Consider the following 27579-nt stretch of genomic DNA (forward strand, 5'->3'; position numbering starts at 1 on the left):
AACAGAAAGGCTGCCGACGTTAGTCTGTGCCACTTAAGCAGGGCACTAGAGCCACTGAATCCACAGGGACACAGATCCCATAACATCTGATGCCCCTTCGTGCCCAAACCTGTCCTACAGAGTGCACAAGGGGGTTGGAGGCTCCCTGAGTGACTATTTCATTGCAAAATTTGCAAGAGCTCTTTACCTGGATGTATTGCATCCTATGCATTAGGCTGCTCACTGCAGATATCCAGCAGGTATTACATTTCCAGCACTCCTTTATCTTCTTTAAAATGGCTCCTCTGTACTAAGTAACAAAACAAGTTCTGAAGTATTTTAATTACGTATCAGCCGAGCTTAATATATTTTAATCAATATATAGAACACACGAATGCTTGTGTTTCCAACTTTCAGTACACTGCTTAATTGATCCCCCTGTGCAAGGCTTCTCTCTCCATAGCAAACTCTACTGTATCTGATGGGGCTAAGAAAATATTTAGGCACACTGATTGGGCATCAGAATCAATTTCAGCTTTGACATAATGAAGAAGAAATCAGGCATCTCCTAATAAAAGACTGTTCCAATAAAAGCCAACTAACAGCATGACTCACGTTAATTAATCACATTTCTAATAAGAGAAAATGTATTTTAGAAAGTGATAATTTTTAAGTTCAGTTTAAGAAACTGTATATTACGGTATGTGCGCGCACACACACATTAGGAGAATATATAACACTGCATGCAAGACTGTTTCTCAGTTTTTGAAGAACTGTTTCATTAGCTACACATTCCATGGGTGCTGAAAGCTTCTTGATACACAGGTTTCAGAGTAACAGCCGTGTTAGTCTGTATTCGCAAAAAGAAAAGGAGTACTTGTGGCACCTTAGGATGCATCCGATGAAGTGAGCTGTAGCTCACGAAAGCTTATGCTCAAATAAATTGGTTAGTCTCTAAGATGCCACAAGTACTCCTTTTCTTTTTTCTTGATACACAGACGGTCAAAAAAAAAAACACCGAGGCATCCTTGTGGCACCTTAGAGACTAACAAATTTATTTGGGCATAAGCTTTCATGGGCTAGAACCCACTTCATCAGATGTATGAAATAAAAGATACAGGAGCAGGTACAAATACATGAAAGGATGTGGGTTGCTTTACCAAGTGTTAGGTCAGTCTAACGAGATAAATCAATTAACGGCAGGATACCAAGGGAGGAGAAATAACTTTTGAAGTGGTAAGAGTGGCCCATTACAGACAGTTGACAAGAAGGTGTGAGTAACAGTAGGGGGAAATTAAGTTTAAGTTGTGTAATGACCCAACCAGTCCCAGTCTTTATTCAGGCCTAACCTGATGGTATCCAGTTTGCAAATTAATTCCAGTTCTGCAGCTTCATATTGGAGTCTGTTTTTGAAGTTTTTTTGTTGAAGAATTGCCACTTGGAGTTCTGTTATTGAGTGACCAGAATCATAGAATCATAGAATCATAGAATATCAGGGTTGGAAGGGACCCCAGAAGGTAATCTAGTCCAACCCCCTGCTCAAAGCAGGACCAAGTCCCAGTTAAATCATCCCAGCCAGGGCTTTGTCAAGCCTGACCTTAAAAACCTGTAAGGAAGGAGATTCTACCACCTCCCTAGGTAACGCATTCCAGTGTTTCACCACCCTCTTAGTGAAAAAGTTTTTCCTAATATCCAATCTAAACCTCCCCCATTGCAACTTGAGACCATTACTCCTCGTTCTGTCATCTGCTACCATTGAGAACAGTCTAGAGCCATCCTCTTTGGAACCCCCTTTCAGGTAGTTGAAAGCAGCTATCAAATCCCCCCTCATTCTTCTCTTCTGCAGACTAAACAATCCCAGCTCCCTCAGCCTCTCCTCATAAGTCATGTGCTCTAGACCCCTAATCATCATTGCTGATGACTGAAGTGTTCTCCTACTGGTTTTTGAATGTTAAACCAGACTCCGTATGGCTATTGTCTTGTCCTATCTTCTATTGGCCCCGTGCCTCCTCACCTTTTAAGAGAATGCTTTAATGGAGTTTGGAGGCTCCATACAGTTTGCTTTGTCTTGATAGAGGCCTTCAGATAACCTGCACTTTGATTTTTAAAATGAGTCAGAAAAAGGATTAACAACATCCAGCATTTATAAGTGCTTTATCTCCAAAGTGCTTTACAAACATTACCTAATTAACCCTCAGCACCCCTGTGAGGGAGGTAAGAGGGCTTTAAATTAGTTGTATAATGGCAGAAATTGTACTGCTTTTTAAAGTGCTCTTACACATAAATCCTCCCCAAGTAGGAAAACAATGCTCATGAATAGACGACTTCTTACAGGGGCAGGCTATATTTCTCTTCCTACCAAGTGAATCCAAGAGTCAAGCGGAGGAAGATTCTGCCCGTCCTGCCAGAGTTAATGCAAAGCAACTCTAGGAGTTCTGTTGAAAACTGGGAGAGAAAAAGGGTGGAGTTTGTTAGAGCCCCAAGTACACAAAGCATATAGAAAGGGGGAATCTCAGAAAATCCAAGGGAAAAAAAAGCAACAGAATATTGGAAACAAATTGCCAAAGGTTAGAAAAAAATACCACACATACATATGCAGTGCATTCACATTTGTACACATTTATTTTGTGTGTATATAGACACACAACTGTTAGCTATTAAATTCAGCAATATGTATCCCAGTAATTACTATGGATTAATGAATTTATACTGTAAAACATTGTTTTTCAAACTTTTGTACAGGTGACCCTTTTCACATAGCAAGCATCTGAGTGCAACCCCCCTTATAAATTAAAAACACATTTTTATATATTTACCACCATTATAAATGCTGGAGGCAAAGAGAGGTTTGGGGTGGAGGCTGATAGCTCATGCCCCCCATGTAATAGCCTCGTGACTCCTTGAGGGGTCCCATCCCCCAGTTTGAGAACCCCTGCTGTACAATGTCATCAACAGGTTTGGAAGCCAAACACACTGAGTGTTATTAACGATTTATTAGAACCAAAGTGATCATAACAAGACGAATCAGATGAAGAAGCGTCTTATTTTTGCAACTCTGCACCGGAACGTGACCATACCTAGATGTGCTACAACACTTATCTGCAGCATGTGAATTACTAGAGGAGAGAAAAAGAAGGTGGAAGGGCAAACAGAAACTTGATGGGAAAGTATTTACATACAGAATAGTGGGGCAGCTTTGTAATAGGAAAACTTATGAAAACGTGGGAAATACGAGAGAGAGAGAGGAAAAAGCAGTTTCCAGCTGCAGAAGAGCAAAAAACATCTTGGCATTTCTAAGTGGTCTTGTAAAAGGCTTGAAGGAGATCTTATTGTAGAAAATTCTGCAATGAGCATCTTCTGAAGCTGAAGAATCTGGCCTGTTCAGAGAGCACCATACCACAAAATAGGAGATTCGGAATAGTTTTTGTGTATATAATTTACAAAATCTCTCTCTATAAGCCACTATGCCAGACCTCATATTATATTTTTAGATATATATGGTATAGACAAAATGCAAACATATTCTACAATCAACCTAATTGAACACTATAGATGTGAAAGGCAATATTGATTAAAACAACAACAACATATGCCTTATATATTTAGGATTTGTTCGCTATCATAATGGTATCTGAACAACTGAAGTTGTAGAATAAGTAAATGGTGATATACAAACTATTGAAGCTACACTTGCTAAATCAAAACATAATATTCAGAATACAGGTGGAAACATTCTATTCAGCTTATGGGCAAAAAAATTTAAATCTTTTCACATTGAGTTTTTAATCCTGAATTCATAATTTAGATATTTTCAGTATTAATAGCTGTATTGCCTCTTTCAAAAGTTCTTTATCTTTGTGTAAAGCTATTTAATATTGGTGATTGTGGAAAACATTTGTTCATAATTATCCAGACATACACTGGAACAAGACTGAAACAAGAGCAGCATGCAAAAATGTATTTAAGGACTATCATCCCAAAATGCTGCTAAAAGCTATTAACCAGTACGTGTTAATTGCCACAGCATTCATATTAATTTTCACTTCAGGCCCGACATTGTGGAATATTTCCCTTGATACATTTTAAACAAAGTTTAATTTAAGGAACTGCTTCTATCAACACTTATGAAAATTAACAGCCAAGCAATTAGCACTCATGAATTATCCCTTCCCCTCTGCTTTCTACAGCTTCATTGTAAAAACAGTTACTAAAGGAGAAGTTGTGGGGTTTTTAAGAAGTTACCACAATCACATTCACAAAAACCCTTTCTGTATTACAAAAAGGCCCCAATTCTGAGGATACGTTTTTCAGCACCTGTCCAGATAAAATAAAAGCAGAGAGTCTGTTCTATTTGCAGTGTTGCTGCAGCCATACTGGTCCCAGGTTATGAGAGAGACAAGGTGGGTGAGGTAGTATCTTTTATTGGACCAGATCCTGCTAGTGGAAGGGACAACTTTCGAGCTACACAGAAATCTTCTTCAGGTCACTTCCCTTCCACCAACAGGCACATAAGAGATCAGTGCAGCTAAAATATATCCTTCATTCTGATTTCTAGCTTGTGATTAATGTCAGAGGAGCTAAAGTGCAATTGGAGGACTGCAGTATTTTCTCTGGGCACAGAAAAAGCATTTCACCTCTGTGTTTCTATATTATTCTAGAGTTAAGCAGACTTTTAGCTAAATCACTAGATTCCCAATTCTCCATTGACTATTTTGAACATATTGAGCATCTGTTCCTACTTTGATTTTCCCATAGCACTTTTGTGTTCGATGACATTATTTTGAGGACAAAATGTCTGATATTTGCACCATTTAGGCAACAGGCATCTCATAGAAATAAGTTTGACAGAAGTGTGCCTTGTCAACGTTTCACTGGCTACCAACTTCTCAAGAAGGTTAGCAATGATTTGGGAGAGAAGTTGAATGTGGACTTACTTCAGGGATAATACCCTGGAGTGTCTGGGAGAGACCTCCGCAGTGGTCACACATTCTATTTATAAGTCTATCACAAAGCTCATCATTTTATTTATAGTCAGAGACCTCACTATCCTTGTCACTTGAAAGCATCTTGTTAACATTCTTCTTTTTAGTGTAGATAGCCACCCAACTAAACAGCTCTGAAACTCATACTGTACTAGGTAAGTACCTTTGGAGGTTAAGTCTCTTGAACAATCATTCTTTCCCTCAGCCTATGGTTTGAAAATAAATATTCCCTGTGTCTGTACAGTTTTTTTATCAGAAGATCTTAAGTACTTCATAAATATTAATAAAGATAGGCAAGCAGTATTAGCTCCATTTTATAGATGAAGAAACTGAGGCACAGGGAGATTAAATTCCCAGTCCTGCAATGGGAATTTACCCATGTGGAGCACATTGCAGGATTGCAGTCTAAATCATGTGTCCAAGAACATGCAAAATTTGTGGCAGGAACTGGGAACAGATCTTGATTTCCTGACGCCCAGTGCCATGCCTTAATCACAAGGCCACCAATACTCCCTTATGCTGCTGTCTATGCCACGGGTTGGAAAACTATTTTAAAGCTAGCCTTGTTTTCCCCCTGTTAACATCCAGAAAGTGAAAGAATCAACAAACAACAAAAAACGATCTTTAAAAAAACCTGTTGGCAGAGAATAGTGTGTCATCTGTCATTAGAGTGTGTAAATTCATTATTAGGCTTGCAGTAAAAACAATTTGGCCGCCAATTTCTGGTACTTTAACATAATTTCCTATATACAAATTACAACTGGATAGAGTACAAGGGGTCAAAGGTCTCTAGTGCCACCAGATTCCCATCAGCCCAGTTTACCATTACATATTAAACAAAGACAGTGCATGTGAATGATTGACACACAATTGCAGCTATCTGCTGGCTGTTGGGGCTACAAGTTTGTCAAGAGAAATTGATTTAAAGAGAAAACAAAAAGGTTTAGACAATCGGTCTGCTACCCCATTTGGCTGGGTAAAGTAAACATTTAGTTTGCCCTCCCTTTTATTTATTTATTTTTAAAAGGGAGTATTTTAGTGTATGTGAAACTACCAGATATTCAATTTGGCTGTGTGACAAGGGTTCCCAGAACTCTTGTGTGAGCTGATCATAATGCTTCCATTGTGGGTGTATTTTAGAAGCTGTATTTTCTAATTTATTTTTGATAACTCAATAAACTGATCAAAACAACAGGAAGAGATTAGAGTGCTTTAAAATGTTATTATTTCATAAACATACAGAAGTGATTATGAAACAGACACTAAGTCTGACAGAAAACACCTGGAAAATTGAGAGATTTAACAGAGTGGCATGTTTAAAATTATAGAATTTAATGCTTTGTATTATTTTAAGATAATCACTTAAAAATAGGATTCATTAAACAACAAAAACTCACTAAAGAGGATTTTATTTCATTTAATTTATTTATGAAGGCATATTCAGGATTAGAATTAAAATATTCAGAGGTATGATTTTAGAGTTAATACAAGTTTTCTCTCTCTTGCTCTCTCTCTCTCTCACACACACACACTCTCTCTCTCTCTCTGAGCTTGGCTAGAGTGGCTGATGTACTTTTCTTTTTGTTTGCCAGTGATCCACAAAAAGTATTTTATTCAACAAACAGAAAATCTACATTACAATAATTTTTAAAATTTTTAAATCAAAGCCTTAGTAATAATCTTAAAGAGGATTTTAGAGCCACTCTGGTCTCTTGAGTAAATACATAATTAAGTAGGGTTTTTTAAAACATGTTTAATTAGGCCCCAAGTCCCTCCTTATCCACCCTTCTCTCCCCAATTATGTATCATTTCCCCAAGAGACATGAGTAGCTCAGTTAATTATGTAAATAAGATGTGCACTATTCCCAGGAAAAGAGTTATAAATATTTGCGAAAAAAATACTGCTCATCTCTTATCACTAAAAAAATATTTAAATACCAAAGAGTATTGGTCCCACCTACAAAATTTCATTAAAAAATATTGCCATAGAATAATGAAAAAGTTACATGTTTATAATTTCAAATTACTATTTAAAAAATACAGCAAAACTGAAGAAAACCTAACTAGGTAAAGTAATTCACTACTGAACTGTAAAAGCCGTACTACAGCTCAGCTGGGATGCAGGGTTGTTATTACTGTGTTTTTTAAATAGGTAATGCATATGAAGCCTGGAAGAAAGGGTTTTATAATCAAAATGCTGACACAAACTTACACACAGTAGTACAAACAATGCTGCTATAACTAATATAATCCAATTATGCATTCACAAAATGCTAATTTGATTATTTTGCAGCGTTATTTGAATAGGCATTTTAATTTCTAGGGTAAAAAAAGGCTTGACTGAAATATAATTCTCTATTAATCACCAAGATGTCACTGCGTATCATATTGATACATTTCAAAATGATTATAAAAATGACTAATATGTACAGTACAATTTCCTTCAAATGTTACCGATTTTCATTACACACCTGCCAAATGCATCAGTGTTAAATAGATGAAAATAAGATTTTAATTCTAGTCAGCTGTAATACATACTAAAGAAGGAAAAAAAGTAGCGGGGGTTAGGAGGTTGATGAGGAGTAATTTTTCCATTCCCCAACTTCCCAAGACACCCTGCCCCACATATTTAGCTCAAGTCTTGCTCAAGCTTTCACAGGTTACAAGATTTCAACCTTTGTGAATGAGGATAATTTCCTCTAGTCCAGAGTTTGTTTTTTTTTAAATCTCCTCTGAACACAATAGCCATCGGAAGTATATCATGAAAAGTTCATAACCCTTTGGCAAATCAGAATCCACGGACTCAAGAACACCAAAATATGAACTGCAGAAAAAGACCGCCATCCTACTATTGTTGGCAGCAAGGCACCAAGTAATTCTCTCAAACACAGAGTTTGCACTAATTAATGCAATACTAACAAATACAAGATAACATATAAAGAGGCAGTCAATGCTCTACAACTCCACAAACTACTTCTCTAGATATGTTTAATCAAATTACATGTCTGATTTTCCATGTTAAAAACACTTGACAGAAAGCGAAGATTTCCCACCAAAACAGTAGTGAAGCTCATACTCGCCACTCCCACTGAAGTCCCCACAAACTAATCCAGCAGAAAACAGAGCTACTCTGCCATCTGTAATTTTTTCAGCACATTGTGACACTGCCCTATGATCCTAATGTTTATATTTTTTCAGAGTTTATAATAGACATGGAAGTGATAAAAGCTGAGGGGAACCTTGCACACAAAAGAAACAATTCTTGATTTACTTCTAGGTAACACATGGTAGTTAGCTCACAATTTAATTGTATTTGAATAACTAAGCTGACCTTCCAGGCACGCTGCAAAGTCTGACTATTTGAGCTGGCCCTATGGAGCGACTAAGGTGGTTGGGGTAAGATTTCTGTCTTGTAGGGAATGGGATTTTTAAGATACATTGCTTTGCTGACTGTTGATTAGGTGAGGGTTACTGTGTAAAAGGAAGTGCTGTTGTGTTGGGTGATTTATATTTTGCATTCCTTATGGTACTGTTTTTACATGTACATCAAAGGGCACTGAGAGCCTTGGATGGATACTCTTTGAGGGTGAAGTGCTTTCAGAGAAAATCTAAATAAATATTTATATGGAAGGAATCAGAAAAGACTAGCACTGTGACACAACTTCAATAGGGGTTTGGGATGTGTGGGTGGGCGGGCAGATACTCTGCAAAGCAAAGCAACTAGTCATAAAGACTCTAGACTGGATTAGATGGACCTCTGGTATGATCCATTATGGCATCTCCTATGTTTCTGTCTGGCAAATGGTCTGTACATTACCCATGAATCAACAAACATTTCTGAAGGTACTAAAGGGCAGGGCCAGCTCTACAGTTTTTGCTGCCCCAAGCAGTGAAAAAAACTGCCGCCGCAGATGGCAAAAGGAAGAACTACTGCCAATTTGCCGCTGCGGTGGGCGCAGTAGAGAAGCTGCCGCCGAATTGCTGCCCCAAGCACCTGCTGGGAACGCTGGTGCCTGGAGCCGGCCCTGCTAACGGGATAGAAACTGCTGCTCCCACCACTGGAAAGATAGATGTCTTTGCCTGATGAATAAAGTGTTGTACTAGCTCCAGGGGATTGAAAGATATAAACCTTAAAATTGCATGATATTGATCAACTTACTTTCCCCTCACACGCCAATGCAGTTCCAACCAGGCTTCAACAGCAGCTCTCTAAGAAATGGCTACAGCTAGACCCAGTGCTCTTCAGCCCCTCTGACTACTTGGGTTTAGACGTCACAGAGGCAACGTACAGACCTTGCCAAAGCTGAAGTTGATGGTTCTGGAAGATTTTTCAATCCCTGCCAGCCATTTGGGCCCTATTCTAAACTCAGATCCCACTGGCTAAACTCAAGTCAGAGAAGTACTCATCTGTTCCAGTGAGATTTCTACCATCACTCTCCCTTCAACCCCAGGTCCTCGCAAGCTACTCCTCCTGCCCTATTTGCCACTGCAGACTCTGGGAGGTGGGAACCTTCCAGGAGGGAAAGAAATCTAATCTAATTGCCTTCTATGACTAATCTAATTGCCTTCTAGGACGAGATAACTGGCTCTGTGGATGAGGGGAAAGCAGTGGACGTGTTATTCTTTGACTTTACCAAAGCATTTGACGTGGTCTCCCACAGTATTCTTGCCAGCAAATTAAAGACAAATGGGCTATAAGTTGGATAGAAAGCTGGCTAGATCGTCAGGCTCAACAGGTCATGATCAATCGCTCCATGTCTAGTTGGCAGCCGGTATCAAGTGGAGTGCCCCAAGGGTCGGTCCTGGGGCCGGTTTTGTTCAATATCTTCATTAATGATCTGGAGGATGGCGTAGATTGCACCCTCAGCAAGTTTGCAGGTGACACTAAACTGGGAGGAGGGTAGATATGCTGGAGGATAGGGATAGGATACAGAGGGACCTAGACAAATTAGAAGATTGGGCCAAAAGAAATCTGATGAGGTTCAACAAGGACAAGTGCAGAATCCTGCACTTAGGACGGAAGAATCCCATGCACCGCTACAGACTAGGGACCGAATGGCTAGGCAGCAGTTCTGCAGGAAAGGACCTAGGGCTTAAAGTTCTCAAGAAGCTGGATATGAGTCAATATGTGCCCTTGTTGCCAAGAAGGCCAATGGCATTTTGCGCTGTATACGTAGGGGCATTGCCAGCAGATCAAGGGACGTGATCATTCCCCTCTATTCGACATTGGTGAGGCCTCATCTGGAGTGCCGTGTCCAGTTTTGGGCTCCACACTACAAGGAGGATGTGGAAAAATTGGAAAGTGTCCAGCAGAGGGCAACAAAATGATTAGGGGACTGGAACACATGACTTATGAGGAGAGGCTGAGGGAACTGGGATTGTTTAGTCTGCGGAAGAGAAGAATGAGGGGGGATTTGATAGCTGCTTTCAACTACCTGAAAGGGGGTTCCAAAGAGGATGGCTCTAGACTGTTCTCAGTGATAGCAGATGACAGAACAAAGAGTAATGGTCTCAAGTTGCAGTGGGAGAGTGTTTAGGTTGCTCTGCTAGCTACCAGAGACCCTTGTGCAGCTGGCAGCAGAGAGAGAAGGGCACTAGCCTGGGACTTGGGGAGACCAGGATGTTATTTTCTGTTCTACCACAGGACTTCTGTGGGACTTTCAGCAAGTCACTTTGTCTCTGTGCCTCAGTTTCCTATCTCTAAATTGGGGATGATAGCACTTCACTACTTTACAGGGGTGCTGTGAGGATAAATACACCAAAATTTGTGAGGTGCTCAGATACTATAGGGGCGGGGCTAGATTTACTAGAGAGAAACTCTGTGCAATGCAACAGACTATTGATATCCATGGACACACCAGTAATCGAGTAGGGATAAGATGCCTAAGACTCAGCTGCATTAAACATTTTACTGAAACTACCACGTGCTGAAGGATGGACAAAAGTCCATGATATAACCTTCTAGTACTAGGGCAGAGCATACATACCATTTATTTATTATACATTTTCATTTGGCTCCGATTGCTATTGCCTCTGGGAACCATTACAATGAAGACAAAGAGAAAAATTTTAGGATAGCCAGTTTAAAATAATGAACTGTAGGGCTGTTGTGATGTTTAATTGAAGCCCAAACAAATATCTACACATTGTAATGTCATAAGAGCAGACAGAGCAACCTAACCTTCGATCAGAAGCCAGCTCTATGTAGGGGGAAAATGTTTGATTCACTTACCTTGCCATCAAATTTTGAGTACTCATTGAAAGGGTTGTTCAACTGCAGTGGGCACTGCTCAAGTCGCACAGACAGTAACGACTGCTTCCCAGAACGTGGAGACTTTACTCTGAAATTCTTTTTTTCGAACAGTGAGCTTAGCTCCTCTGCTGCAATTAAAAAAAAAAAAAAAAAAGAGAGAGAGATAAAAGCATTTGCATTACCATGTGCAAAAATGATGGAGAAGAGATGAATCGGAGGGAACATCATAAAAATTATATAAAACAATGAACAGCCTAAGAAGATAGACTGGGAGTTTCTATTCACCCTGTCTCATAACAAAAGAACAAGGGGACACAACGAAACTGAAAGGTGCCAAATTCAAAGCTGAAAGCTTCTTCGTACAATTAACCTGTAGATGTCATTACTACAAGACCATATTGGGATTAAAAAGAGATTAGACATTTATTTTTCTCCTCCCATCCCTCATCCATCTTTTCTATATAGCCTGTAAGCTGTATGCAACAAGAACCATCTGTCACTATAGGTTTGTACTGTGCCTAGTGCAACGGAGTGCCGATCTTGATTAGGATCTTTAAGCAGTACTGTAATACAAATAAGAATAATATGATTATCAAGAATACCTAGAGTTACAATCATCACTACCATGGCAAATCCCAAAAGGATGTGTCCTCCTTGCAGATTGAGCACCACTCGAATCTATCTCTGGTCAGGTGCTTAAGGTCACAGCCATGTAGTGGCATTCTTAGGTTCACATGATTCGGAAGTTGCTGGTCTTCCATTCTAATAATATGTCCATACCAGTGCTCATGTGGAGTGGTTGCTGGGTTCAGTTTCAAAGATCTTCATTTCAGATCTTGTCCTGCTCTTGATACGGAGCAGCTGACCAAGATGAGGAGAATCAAAAATGTCAATCCAACGTACTTCAGTCTTCCACAGCACCTATGTTTCACTTCTGTACAATGAAGCTGATATAACTGAAGTTCTATAGATTCACAGCTGCATAGCAAGCTTAATGTCATGACGTTTCTGTGACTTGCACTCCGTGTTTTATTAAAATATGCTTATGAATGTGAATATAATGTAACTGGAATATGCTTTATGCAAAAAGTATCTTGTAAGGTATCATAACAAAGGTTATAACCTACTGAATATATTCTTCCTATTTGTATGTATGTATGTATCATTCTTGTATCTGAAGCTAGAAATATGAAGTATAACTCTAAGGTCCTATTGTAATTATGCAAAGTGTGGATCATTAATGGTAGCTTAGAATATTGATGGCTCCCATTGACTAGGACAATTGGTTGTGAATGGATTTGTTACCTGCAAGCCTTCCTGTGTATGTGTGGGCGAGTCCATGGGTAATGAAGAATGAGGTCTCACAGGACATGTGACTGTCACCTGATGCTGAAATCCATCTTAAATCTGGTACTTTTCCATTTAGAAGAAGAGGTGGAGACCCAGAGATACAAAAGATTCCCGCCTTGTGCCAAAGCTATAAAAGGAGGTGGAACAGGACAAAGGGGAAAGCTCCTGCTTAACACCTAAAATGGCTGCTGGAACTAACAAGGACTGTACCAGGGGAAAGGATTGGGCCCAGACTAGGAAGGAGTCTAGTCTGTGGAAGAAGCTTATTGGAACATCTCTGGGGGTGAGATATTACCTGTAATCAGTTTCTTAATGTATTAGGCTTAGACTTGCATGTTTTTGCTTTATTTTGCTTGGTGACTTACTTTGTTCTGTTATTACCTGAAACCACTTAAATCCTACTTTTTATACTTAATAAAATCACTTTTGTTTATTAATGAACCCAGAGTAAGTGATTAATACCTGGGGGAGCAAACAGCTGTGCATATCTCTCTATCGGTGTTATAGAGGGCAGACAATTTATGAGTTTACCCTGTATAAACTTTATACAGAGTAAAACGGATTTATTTGGGGTTTGGATCCCATTGGGAGCTGAGTGTCTGGGTGCTGGAGTCAGGTAACCTGCATAGCTGTTTTCACTTAACGCCTCCAGCTTTGGGGGCATGGCCTGGACCCTGGGTCTGTGTTGCAGCAGGCTAGCATGTTTGGCTCAACAAGGCAGGATTCTGGAAGTCCCAAGATGGCAGGGAAAACGGGCTCAAAGGTAATCTCAGCACATTAGGTGACAGTCCCAAGGGGGTCTCTGTGACTGAACCTGTCACATTTCAACAGAGGCTGCTGAAGGGCCCGAAACATGGCAGCATATACAAGTGTGTGCACATCTTTTGAGCATCCACTAGCACTGTCTAAGTTGCCCCCTTTGTCATCCAGATAGGTTAATATCGAGCTGGCTGTAATCTGTAGCTGGAGACTGCTTGATGGTAATGGCTAGAGACTTAGATTTATTCAGAATTGTAACAGTAAATATTAAAAAATAAACAAGAGTTTTGGAAGCGATATTAATTTTTTGCTTCTGGGCTTAATCCCACACCTAACTAGTAGGGGTTAAAAGGAAACACTCTTGGGGCAAGTTATCCCATCAGGGTTCCTTGCACCTCCTCTGAAGCATCTAGGACTGGCACTATTGGTGACAGGATACTGGACTAGAAGGACCATGAATCTAATCCAGTGTTGCAATTCCTCCATTCCCATGTACTTCCCCTCTTCCAGCAAGCTGCCTTGTGGGGGCCTCATCTGGGAAAATAAGGCCTGATAACACCATGCTTGAGCAACAAGCATCCTGAGTCACAATGAAGTACAGTATTGTGATAATAAGGGTAATAATGAAGTTAATGTGTAAATTAGTGGGGCATAAGAAGCCTGTTATAATGCTGTTTGATATAATAGCAGGATTGTCAGCAAGAGTTTAAACCCAAATTTATGGAAATTGATTTTTTTTTTAATAAAGGGAGGGTCCTAATGTTACACAGATTCTACAAAATCAGGGTGGACGAATGTAGCTCAGAGCCTGCAGCATTTAGCCTACTAAAACCAATGGGTCTCATTCTCTAGTACAAGTGACTGAAACTGGACAAGTTTGGTCCACATCTTCTCTTGGAGCAAACCACCCCAAACTCAATCAATCACTATCTGAGAATCAGCATCAATCCACCTGAACTGTCGATGCTCTGCTCTTTATTCATACATTTGGATTCTCTCAAGTCCCAAAGATTTACATGCTGCCCCTCCAGAGAACAAACAGTTACTGAAGCAGACTAAACAGGACTCAGAAGGTCAATGCTTCAGGGAGGCAGTTCGTTTTTTGAATTGTGAAGTTAAAACCTGTCAAACTGTAACTAGTCACAAACTCAGTTTTATTTTTATCCATCGGATTACCTGAAAGTTCAAACAGTTGGTAAGGGTGGTATATACTAAAAGATACCCAATAGGTTAGAGCAAGATATAGATTAATCCAGAAGAGCATGATTAAATTTTGTCTTTAATTATGGCAATTTAAACCCCATAACGTATTCTGTTTGTACAACAGGTTTATTTTAGTTTTTAAAAACTCTTATTTGCCACTACGTTATAGTTTCATAGAGTTTCATAGGCATTAAGATCAGAAGGGACCATCATGATCATCTTGTCTGATCTCCTGCACATCGCAGGCTAACCCACCCACTCCTGTACTAGGCCCATAACCTTTTGCTGAGTTGTGAGCTGTAATTTCTTGTGCCTTTGGAAAACACTTTGTCCCCTGGAGTTCTGTAGAATGATTTCATTGGTTCAAGTGTTTTCCTTGCTTGTGTTGTTTCTTAGGAAATATTTGAGATGTGCTTGCTTGCTATTTCTTTTGTTGGCATGTGCAGTGAGAGGATCTTTGGAGTTCTTCTGTGTTCATTTCTGTGGCATCTGTTTTGCATAGTTTTCATTTTAGTCAAACCTATGTGTGACTCAGGAGTTTGGAACAGCAGCACATTCCACAGTGTTGTGAGAAGGGATAGGGAAAACCTATTGAAAAGGACAGGGAACACCACCGTAACGGCCTTCAGTTTTAGAAGGAAAACCACAGGTGTTTTTTTGTTTGTTTTTACAAACGATAGGTTTAGCTGCACTATTTTCACACCCTAAAGCTTTTTAACTAGCCTGTATGTGTTGTTTTGCTTTGTTTTTTTATGGAATTTTTAGCTGAGTGTGTTATTCTGTACAAGCCCAAAGTGTTCAGATGACTGTCTCAATATATTGTACATTTTACTACATTTCCCCTTCTTTCTGAACAGCTTGTTATATTTTTCAGTGTTATCAAAGTTTATTGATGAATTAATCTGAACAAATAAAGAAGCCTCTTAGGCTGTTTTGTAGAGCCTCTCTAACTCCACTTCTAACTTCACTTTAATAGGCAAAATCCATAAGGGTCTCATTACAAAGCCTATTGGATGGACAGCCAATCTTTTTAAAAGAGAAACATACATATACACAAAGTATTTTATCACACATACACCCCTTTGAAACACAGTATTTCAGTTATGAAAAGTAATCTCCCTCAATAGTTCCCATATTTGAAAACAAAACCACTAAATTCCTGGATGCAATTTATTTGACCACAAAATATGCAGCAAAAAATGTATCAGCAACAAAAACTTCCCAACACATACTAGCATAGTTTGCATGAGAACTAGGGATTTGAAAGTTTATGAAGAAAGGAAAGTTTATCAATGACTTTTTTTTTTCCCCACTCAGCATTCATAAAACAAATTAAGCTAACGCTTACCCACCTTCGTAAATGCTTTGAGATGTGTGGATGAAAAGCACTAAGTCCTACTGAGTGACCTGAAGATTCACTTTATTTTATGTAAAGATAGCAAGTATAATTATTTTAGAAAATAATAATGCTTTGTCACTTCTCTGGTGTCCTACCTGAAGATCAAAAAGTGCTTTACTAACATTAATGTAGCCTCACTACACGGATGAGGCAGGACGGTATCATTGTTCCCATTTTATGGTGAAGGGACGGAGGTACAGAAAGGCCAAGTGAGTCAGTGGCACAGCGGGAACAAATTCCACAATGCTAGTAACTCAGCAGAACATCGATCTCCACCTTCTCCCCACCAACATCCCTCCCTTCAACACCATAAGTCAACTTCCCTTTAAATATCTTTGTACTTTTCCCCACACTACCTCTTATGCATGGAAAAAATCTCCCTGATACACTACGTACAGCTCCGACTTGACCCTCCTTAAAACTCACCTCCACTGTGATGCCTCCAAAACCCTGCCTGCTGAACTTGGCCAAGCAGGTGATCAGCTGCGACTCCCCACTTCCCCTTTCCTCATTTTCTTCCATGTAATTCCCCATTCCTGCCATTCCCCCTCACCCTATCACTATCTATAATTTAAAAAATTAAAACAAATGATAACTACACACATCATACCAATTCTTCGTCACATTCACTGGTTGTATGTTACATCCTCCGTGGCAGTGACTGTCCCATCCCTGTCAGTACAGTGTTCTGCACAATGACACCCTGCTCTAGATCGGGGCTTTTGGATGCTACCAGAGTATAAATGTTTGTTTACCACTACTACTCATTCCTGAACTCCATTCCCCTGCTCTAACCACTACCTCCCCAACACTTCCTTCTGTGTGCTTATAAAATCTAGGTAGCCAAAGAAACAAGGAGCCCTTTATATTTGAAATAACTGTAATAGTAACTGAAAAGAAAGACAGAAATAGTGAAACTATTTCCCCCATACTTCACCCGTCTTCAGAGATCTCCAAAGAATCCCCAAGTGAAGGAGTACAGTTCTCCACCTTTAACAGAAGCCTATTGTAACAGGTTGGCAGATCTGAGAACTCTGTTTAGGAATAAAGTGATTTTCAGTTCAGCTATCCTAAACTCAGTCTCTAGAACTTTGCTGACTCATGCTGACAGGTACAGAAACTCCTCACTGAAGGCTGTAGTTATGTTCCTGAAAAATGCAACTTTAAGTGAAACGATGTTAAACTAATCCAATTTTCCCATAAGATTTAATGTAAATGCAGGGGGTTAGGTTCCAAGGAAATTTTTTGGGGGCAGACAAAAGGCATTATATACTGTACAGTACTGTGGTTGGGAAGTGCCTGTGGCTTACCCCACCCAGGCACAGCCCGCTGCAGGCAAGGACACTAGGAAGCACCTTCGCAGCAGCAATGCCAGCTTAACCGGAGAAGAACAGGCGCCGACTTTCCTGGGGGAATGCTCCAGGCTCACCTCTTCCCTTCCCCGCTCCACTCCAGGCCCACCTCTTCCCACCCCCACTCCACCTCCTCTCAGGAGCACGCCGCATACCCACTCCTTCCCCCCACAGAAAGTCCTAAGAGCCTCCAACCAACTGTTTGGTCGGTTTAGGACTTTCTGCGAGGGAGGGGGAGGAGCGGAGACACAACGCTTCCCTTCTCCTCCCCCTCCCTCCCAGCGCTTCGCAGTTATGACTTTTTTGCGGGGGGGGGGGGGGGGGAGGGAGGGAGGAGAAGTGGAGATGCAGCGCTTCCCTGCTCCTCCCCCTCCCTCCCAGAAAGTCCTAAGCGCTGCCAAACAGCTGTTTGGTGGTGTGGGAAGCGCTGGGAGGGAGGGGAAGGAGGCGGAGAAGAGGAACTTGTGCAATGCTCCCTTGTAAAGTCACTGCTCTTCCACAAAATCTTACATGCAGTGGACAGAGCAGGCAGCCAAACAACGTTATAAGGGAGCATTGCACAACTTTAAATGACTATGTTCCCTAATTGAGCAGCGATGTAACTCTGAAACAATGTTAAGTGGGAGGACGTTAAGTGAGGAGTTACTGTAGAGCTCATTATTGTTGAGGTAGGTTGGAGTGTCTGCCTGATATCAAGACAATTAGAGACTGGGGCGGAGGAGGTCCTGCTGGGAATTCCAAGAAACATCTAAGACTCAGGATAAAGCTTAGACCGTGGTTTATATTTTGATCGGTGGGTTTTGTTTTCTTGTTTTTTTAACTGTTATTTAAATTTCCTCTAAGGTCAAACACCAGGAAGGAAGTTTAGACTACTTACCTACCACACACTGGAGTGGAGAGGGAATTCCAGCTGCTCACAGGCAACTCTGACTAAGCCAATGATGTGTCAGACCCTTAAGTGATCGTTTAAAACAGGTTTCAGAGTATACTATACTTACGGAGTCTTTTTTTTCCACATGCACCAGCAACAGATACTCTGTCAGGCTTATCAGTACATTAAAAAATGTAACCCCACTCCAGAACAGAATTGTTAGGGAAATCTACATATGGGATTTGTTCAATCTTGAAAGACAAACCTCAGGGATTCAAAGCAATTAGAAATGATGCATTTTTAAAAAAGCAACCTCTGTTTTGTTTTGGAAACAGCTACAAACTTTTTGAGGAAGAAGCAAAGAACTGAGAAGGAGAAAGACTGGGAGAAAATTAACTTTGTCTTTTGACAACCATGAGAGACAGTAGAAATCAAAAGTCTAGGAAGCAATATGTGGGTAAGCTAGGTGAATACGGCACAAGTAAATACAGCACAGACCTAAATAACACCTACTTTTAAAAACAGATTCTAACCTCCAAGCCTGTAAAAGAGCTACTGACAAGGGGAGGACTGCGGAGCAGGAGTTGCACACACAGTCATTCCACTACCAGAATCTAAATCTTTACCTTGAAATATGCTTTGGGTTTGGGACACCTATCACAAGAAGTTGACAAAACAAAGTGGCAAAGTATCTCAGAAAGAAGTAGCTAGTGGAGAACTATTCAGTCACTCTCAAGGTCCAATCTGATCCCTTCATACACCAATGACACGAAATAAGAAAAATACAGGAAGGTGAAGTCTGCCAAAGACAAAATTTGGGGGATGGGGAACTAAATATAAGGGAGGGGCAATAACAGGAAAATTTACCCATGCCTTACCTGAAAATTTCCTTTCTTGGAGTAATGAGATCTACAGATCCATGCAGCCTTGGACGCAGACCAGACCAGTTAATCAGTGGCAGGGGAGGTGTGGCACCACCTCTGAGAAACTGCCAGTGGAGACATTTTCATAGCCTAAGAAATTTCTAACCACTCTATATCTGTAAGGAACATTAAACACTAAAGACTAAATAGAACAATCCTCCGGCAGAGCAAGGAATTCAATGAACAACAAATGCTTAGTGCCAATTAATAATCCCATAGTTGTCTCAAATTATCAGCCCATTCAGGGTGGGCAGGATCTGTGGACCTCATTACTCTCAGGAAGATAATTTTCAGGTAAGGCACAGATAAATGTTCTTATTGCGAAAGGTAATGAGGTCCACAGATCCATGACACCGGGATTTTCTTGGCAGCGTCCACTCACAGGGAACTTTACACAGTTATGAAGAGCTGTGAATGAGAGTACCCCTCTCCTAATAGTTACTGGGATATACAAATTTTATTAAAGCTAAGGGTAAGAAAACTGTGTCTGTACATCTGGGTATAGTGCTTAGATTATCCACAAATACAAAGTTTGTTTTTAAAGTTATAAAATACATATAGTGCATAATCAGCAATAACCCAAATTTAGGTGAATAAATTTAAGAATACAGTTTAGATATTAGCATCCAAGTATTCGGGTACATCACTCATGGAAAGTTATACAGAGAGTTGGTTGAGGAAAGCAAATATAGCAATGAGTGAAGACTGTCCCTCAGTAACTGAGAATTTAGGGTAGGCTGTCCATTTAGAAAATACAATCCATACAGAAAGTATTTCAGTTACTTTCCCCACTGTGCTTCTCGTTGGCACACCAGCTCATCCCTCCTGGTATTGCCGAAGTCCTGTGATGTGTTCTATGTAGATGTCCCTCAACCACCTCCTCCTAAGTGAGACGCATCCATCTACCACAGGCTACCTCAGATTATGACTAAATGGACAGCTTGAGGAACTGGGAGAAAATATGAGCAAATATGAGCAGATGACCCAGTGGCTGCTTTACGAGATTTCCTTGTATGAGACGAATGATCTTTCTGCCCATGAAACTGCCACTACTCTCAGGGAGTCAGTTCTGATTTTGGAGGATGGAGTTATGCTTTTAGACTTGTATGCTTCCGAGATACAAAATTTTAGCCATCTGGAAACTGAAGATTTTGAAGCCTGCTTTCCCTTTGACACCAGATGATAAAATACAAACACAGTAATTGTCTTTCTGAACTGAGCTGTGTGGTGAATATATACTTTGAGAGCTCTGTGGACATCCAAAGTATGCCACAGTTTCTCTTTGGGATGCACGGAGCTGGCCAGGAGGATAAAAGGACAATTTTCTGTGCTCTACAGAGCCTGGTCTGAAGGCAGAGTTGATTTGAGGACCACTTTATCATCTTTATGGAAGGTACAGTACTGAGGTTACTAGGAAAAAACTCCTAACTCACTCCCCGAGGGCTGAATTGACTGCTATCAGTAAGACCACTGTAATGGTTAGAAAATGAGACACCTTCAGGAGTGGTTCAAATGGAGGGTCTGAAATGGCCCTGGGAACCAGGTTAAGATCCCAAGAAAGAACTTTGTGTGCTTCAGGAGGATGTAGAAGAAATGCTGTTTTCAAAAAATGTTGGACATTTGGGTAGGAAGAAATTCACTACTTCCCGGCTTCACTAAGGATGCTAGACAAAGCAGCAACTTGACCTTTGAGTGTCTGAAATGCCAGGCCCAGTCTGAGTCAATCTTAAAGAAATTCAAGAATCCATGGTACTGAGGTAGATATAGTAGTGAGGCCTTTGTCCTAGAACCAAAAGGTAAACCTCAAGCAGGCCCTTGAATAGACAGACTGAGTTAGTAGATTTCTTTCTGGAAGCTAAAAGAATGGGCATTTCCTCTTTGGAATAACCCAGGAGCTGGAGACGACAATTTGATGCTTTCCTAGTCTTCTAGGTGTGGCTAGAATTCCTTACTGCACCACTACACCTTCCCAGGATGCCTGAGAAGGGATATATAGCTATAGAATGTTTAGGGCATCTGCAGACTTCATACTCAGAGTTTACTATGCTCAGTACACTCTTGCCTAAAAGAGACTATCCTCTGTGGGAGGGTTTTTGTTTTGTTTTTTTAATATGTATTTGACTATTGAGTCTCTAACTCTGACCTTCTTCCCCTAATGAGGAAGAATTCTCTGTGTGGATGTTCAGGCCCAGAGGAATCAGTATGCCTATGGCCTGGATTTTTCTGTATTTATCTCTCTTGCTTTGCTCTGAAAGTGAGCAGGGGAACCCACCACTGAGGATTATCCTCCATGCTGCACACCACAGATTTACGCCACTTGAGGGAAACAGATTTCATTTTGTGCCTTTTAGAACATCTTCCAAAGGAGACTGTGGGGAGAAAGGGAAACCCCTGTGCTGATCAAATCAAAACTTGGAGATTTTTTTGTTTTGTTTTTTGCTCTGCAGCAGGGAAGAATGGGACTCCCTGCTTGCATCTGAAGACTCAAAAAAACTGGAGAACTTTCTAAGGGGAGGAGCAACACCTCCCCTGCTAATAATTGATAGGTTTGGTCCACCTCTAAGGCTGCATGGAGCAGAGACCCCCAATGTCTTAGATCTGTGGTCCAGGAATGAGACAACAGAACAAGCTAGAATAAAGCAAGAGCTTGGGAATCCATTGTCCATTTCAATGCAAAGAAACATCAAGTAATATGGTTAGGGATAAGAAACAAGAAGAGAGGATTATACCGTCACTGGTCAAAAGCTACAAAACACTGAGCAGAAGGGGTTGGAGGTTATGGAAGATTAAGCATTATATTGAAGGTTTTAAAGTTTAACAGAGTAAAAAGGCAAAAACATTTTAGGATGCATTAACAGAACTATCAAATGTATGCTTTAACTCTGTATAGGGGATTAGTGCAACCATGTTTGGAATCCTGTGAGCAGCTCTGTTCACTCTCTTATGAAAAAGATATTATAGAACTGGAGAAGGTCCTACAAAGGGCAGACAGAAAAATACAGGGACCTAGGGACAGAGATTACGTAGGAACCATGTTAAGATATATACAAATTTTGAAAGAAGGAGGCATGATAGACCATACAAGACTTTGACAGTTTGTGTCAAATACAACAGGAACAGACATCAGTTATGCTAGGAAATAAAATAATTGGCATAGAATTTTTTTAATTCCATATGTTACCATTTAAGCACCACAGTATAGTAATAACAAACACTAAATTATAAGTTACAAAAGGAAGTAATAGGTATTTACAGGGAAAATATTAGTTATAACTACTGGTTCTAAGAAACAGATAAAAACCTCAAATGGCATTTCTGGCTTCATTTCATTCTGAAGTTTCCTGCGTCCACATTCTTACGCAGAGCTACATTAAAAGCAAGAGCCATCTTTCAATAACATTAATGGTTTGATGAAGTGAGGGCAGAGTGAGTTTAGAAGCCCCAAGAAGCTTAAAACCCATTAAGACAAAAGTCATATTTTCATAATACTTCTCTTATGCTTTTTTTCCCCTTAAGCTTTCCTCCTCACCTAGAAAACGGACCGAGACTGCTTTTAAAATTTGTAAATATAACCTTTAAAAAAACGTTTCACACCACACATTCATCCATAACATCCAAAGCCACTTGAAATAGGTTATGCATCCTATCACTTTTTTGAAAATAGTGGTCTTCCACCTGGAAGCTAGATACTCTAATCAGCTTTGATCGGTTGCAAGGAGACAGTCAAGGCTTGTCAGTTATTCGTTTTGTTAAACACCAGCTCCCATGCAAAAAATTCCAGAACACAATTTCATTGTCTTTGATGCTTAATCATCAAGCTAAGAGGAGCTTCAGGGTATATCTACACTACGAGTACTACAGCGGCACAGCTGTCACACTGCAGCTATGCTGCTGTAGTGTAGACACTTGCTACAGCACTGGAAGGGGATTTTACATCTCTGTAGTAAATCACCTCAAGAGGTGGCAGTTAAGTTGATGGGAGAATTCTTCCATCGACTTAGCTGAATCTATACCAGGGCTTAGGTTGGTTTAACTACATCTCTCACAGGTGTAAATTTTTCACATCACTGAGCAAGTTAGATAGGTTGACCTAAATTTTATGTGTAGACACAAAATAAACAGTGATGTTAGAAACTGCCAAGTTCTGCAAGCACTGTGTTAACAATCTTTATTCTGAAATGTTCCTTAAAAAACTCTAATTTATTAAAACTTCAGTCAACTACAGTAGCTTTTAATCAATGTCTTGATTTTTCTTTAATCAATGTAAATCAATAGGAGTGGGCAGGTGGTGGCTGAAAACTACGGGGAGAACACAAGTGAGAATAGGAGGTGGTCAGAATCCTTCACTGATATTTCCTCTGTGTTTTGGAAGTTTTTAAGCGAGGTTTATAAACTGAAAACTCTGTAAATGAATATTAAGTAAACTCAACAATTAAAAATATAAAGAAAATAGATGTTTCTCTTTACCTGAACAAGAAGCATTTCTCTCTTTCCACTGAATGTTTTTGCATTTTATTTGATTTTGTCTCTCTTTTCGTAGTCGTTCTAGTCTCTGAGCTTGAAAAGAAATATTATTACTATAAGTTTGTCAATGGAAGTTTACTATAAACAAAGACATAATTAACTACCTTTATATGAATAAAGATGTTTTATACCGCATATGTAGGGGGAGAAGTCATAAAATTTTAAAGGTGGCACCCCTGAAAAGCAAATACCAACAAAAACATGAAAGTGTTCTTGATTTATAATTGAAATTAGAGGATATAAAACATTAATAGAGATCATAAAGATAGTATTAACATGGAAGAGAATAATAAAATGTGAAAACTTCTGTGATTAATATGACATTTCATTATATAAATCATTAATAACGGTCTTAAAGGAATTTTAATGCACAAATGAACTCAAGTGAATATTACATTACAGGAATAAAATTACTGTTATGAATTACTCTACCCGTTTCAAAAATTAAAGATAAATGAACTCAGACTAGACTATTAAAGTTTTAAATATAAAATCCTTTATCTAAAAATCATGAAAATTATAAAATGTCAAAGCGATATAAATTAGCATAGCTTTTTCTTCAGTGTGCTGAAACAGTTTATAGGTAGTAAAATAAATGATTTGTATCTTCACAACATTAGTCAAATCTTAAAATGAATATAATATTTCTTTACATATTTTGATTCCATCTCCAAAATAGGGCTTGAAAAGAAGGCTCAAACAGTTAAAATATCAAGCAACTCAGACTCCAGGATCTCCTCTTTCCGGAAATTCACTTATTGTTAACACCAGATTTCTCTCAGGAGACAAACTATCAAATAAATAAACTGGTAGAAGCTACCCCGACAAACCAACCACCAGAAATAATCACTGCAGTAAACTCACCATTACCAGTAAGAAAGCAAACTAGATTGGCAAGTAGAAGTAATGATTTTGGTCATTTGAGAAAACACAATTTGCTGGATATATTAACAATTTTGATGTATTGTGATCATTTATTAACTAAAATGGCCTCTTAAAGGAGATTTTAAAATACTGAATTACTCTGACAATTACTGTACACTTTCACCAATAAAAAATACACTGATACATTCTATCCCTTCTTTATACTTAGAACTGCATTCAAGATGCAAATGTTGGGTCAGCAGTCCAACATTTTACCAAGTATCAGAACTCTTAGCCAAAGCATTGATTAAAAAAGTTGTTGACACTTTAGCTATAATATCTAAAAAAAGTAATTGACTAAGTGTGAAAAAAGTACAGGAAACATCTCTGTTTGTAACGGTAAACATGAAGCAAGATGTTCTTCCATTGTGAGAGTTTAGTTTTAAAAAGTGAAGCCATTTTCTTCTAATTTACTATTGTACCTATAGTTCAAAATCAAATTTTTATTTGGGCCACATTAAGCATCAATCCCTCAAAATCTCCTCTTCCCCCAAAGAGAAATAAAATCTTTCTGGTAAATATATCTATAATTTGGAATAGCTTTTTCAGCTTTTTAAATTATCTTCTGGTTTCCCTGAAACCAATGGGAAAGGGAAGAAGTGGGGAAACCAGGAAATGTATTTTAATCTTTTAATATTGTTGTAATTAATAACACGTCAATTTCTTACATAAGGGAAGCTATTCGTCCAGGTGCCTGGGATCCTTCTAAGGGCAACTGTATCCCTTCAAGCCTGACATGTCCCTCTGTGGGGAGAGGGCAGGGTGACTACGTATTAAAGAAGAGGGTTTTGCGGCATCCTCTTAAGATCTGCAGTTTGCCCATGAGCTGCAGTGTATGAACTCCATCTTCCTTAATCCTTGTGGGATTCCTCTCACAAAGCCTTAGTAATCTGGCTTTGTGTAGTCAAGGGTTAATTTTATTTTAAAAGGACAAATGGAGATATGTGCAATTATTCCATCTCAATACAATTCCTCTACCAGTTGGTTCCAAATTATCATTCATCGCGTGATTGTACTACAGCCACTCCAAATTACATGGAATTATCAGTATCTATTAGAAGTCTGAATTATTTAAGGTTCATTCTCATAAACGTATTAGTTTGCAAGCATTCAGTGTCAAAAATTTCACTGACCATATGTAGTTCTGTTTCCATCAAATATTAAGGGCTAAATGAGCCTTTGCTGCTACCCCTGAGTTTGGGAGAGAGGTAATTTGCTACAGACCTTTACTAGGTATAGCATACTCCCCCCCTTGCTCTGGCTAATAATCTCTGTGGGCTGGAAATAAACATTTTTTTTTGTGGGAGAAGAGATGGGAAACCAAGTATCTGTGCTCTCCCTACCTATCTGCTATGGTAGAGATAAATACTAGGCTGACAAGCCCCTGTGCTCCCCACAATGCCTGGCCCCATGGTCTGTCAACCCTAGCATGGCAGCACAGAGTGTTTTACTTCATTTTACAACCTCGCACCCCGAGACGACTTTCAAGGTTTTTCAACTTTTCAAAGTTTTAGGCCTTAAATTAAACCTACTTTAAAATGTAACCTGACATGTATGAGTGCTCAATAGCCACTATTTTTGTAGGACCTATAACAACATGTCAACTCTCCACTGCTGCAGTAAAACACATTTTGTTCCAGTGCTTGTCAGACCTCAGCAGTGCATGGATAAATTACTACGGCTACATAATTTACTCTTGAAAAAACAATTTGAATTCAACTCTATCCAAACCAAAGGAAATAAATGACAACACAAGTGGGAATTCCTTTAAAAACTTCTTGGTGGGTATTAAAACCATAGAGAGTAAACATGAGATCATATACTCAAAAAACATTTGCCACTATCCACTGGAATAAACACCTATATCACCTACTCTACTCCAATGTAAAGTGCCTCAACTATGCTACAAGGAACACACAAAATCTACTGTCCTTTACTAGAAAGAAAAAATATTCAAACTAACAGATCTGAAATTGAGTAGCTAATAAAAATAATCGTATGGCTGAAGAGCTGGTTGCAGTTCCTTAGTTAAGACTGTTTCACCCTTAAAGTAGGGATTCAATCACTTTGTTCTATATACGTAGAACACAGCATATCTTCCCCAAACTTACAGGACCTACTCTAAGTACAGAATGCATTTTCTAAGAATTTACAAGTAAATCTGTTAATTAGTTTAAGAATTAAAATTAAGTAGAACATGGGTCCTTTATGATACTTAGTGCCTTAAGATCTGGTGCCAGACCATGTTTTCTCCCAAATTATCTTAACAGTGAATAATATAATGTTGACTCTTCCAACTTTCCATATAGACAAATCTCAGTGAAATCTCACGCAATGGCTACAATTGATTTTTTATGATTAACAGTTATTTTTGTCATTTTTCTTCATAAATTAAAGTTTCTTCTTCAGCAGAGCTGAAGAATGATGTTCTATGAAAGAATTCCATAAAAAACTGTTCTTTCAAAATGGCCGCCACCTCTGATTACTCTTAATAGAGCTGAGGCCAGAGATGCAGAGCTAAGATGCCCTCCTTCGAAATAGCCACTGCATATCATTGTTTACAATGGGAATGAAGACAAGTGGCCTCAGGGAAGTTGGTGGCCCTAACAGAATAGAAATTTTTACATTTACGCAATAGCCTCCCCATAAAAGGAAGTTTCTAACTCCAGGCTGTTAATAGTTTATTTATGCCTTGATGCATGAAGATTTATATGCCCTTGTACTTTTTTTATTCTACCTAACCAAACTGTGCATGTTATACAAACATCTGATCCTTTTTTGATTCATGTGAAGCTCTTGCACTTAATATTTTCTGGCACTGAGCACTTTAGGCTAATTAATTTACTATGTGTCTTGTGTAAAAAGGTTTTATTTTTTAAATTGTTGCTTTCAATTTCTTTGGATGCCTCTTGTTCTTGTATTATGAGAAAGGGTAAATAAAACTGACCAATTTACTCTCTCTATATCATTCATTGTTTCAGGTCATGAGCTATGTACGTCTTAATAACTGTATCAACTGCCTGGCAGTGTCAATGTACATCAGAGAACAAGATGAGGGAG

At 39.3% G+C, this 27579-nt stretch overlaps 1 protein-coding gene across 9 annotated transcripts in view; it reads right to left on the reverse strand.

Annotated features, from left to right (window-relative positions):
* MAPKAP1 (MAPK associated protein 1) overlaps window positions 1-27579 on the reverse strand; it is a 156998-nt gene that overhangs the window by 109151 nt on the left and 20268 nt on the right. For 7 of the 9 annotated variants that reach the window (XR_006286122.1, XR_005222442.2, XR_005222444.2 and 4 more), the window contains exons 3-4: window positions 23539-23628; window positions 11194-11342 (exon numbers count right to left, since the gene is read on the reverse strand). Coding sequence is in view for 6 of the 9 variants with exons in the window: in XM_037879315.2 (XP_037735243.1) it covers window positions 11194-11342; window positions 23539-23628 (239 nt within the window). In the remaining 3 variants the exon portion in view is untranslated. The remainder of the gene's footprint in view (window positions 1-11193; window positions 11343-23538; window positions 23629-27579) is intronic. The other 2 variants (XM_043530236.1, XM_037879314.2) reach the window with 1 other exon arrangement.

Source organism: Chelonia mydas, chromosome 16 (genome assembly GCF_015237465.2).
Source record: "Chelonia mydas isolate rCheMyd1 chromosome 16, rCheMyd1.pri.v2, whole genome shotgun sequence".
Classification (NCBI taxonomy): domain Eukaryota; kingdom Metazoa; phylum Chordata; order Testudines; family Cheloniidae; genus Chelonia; species Chelonia mydas.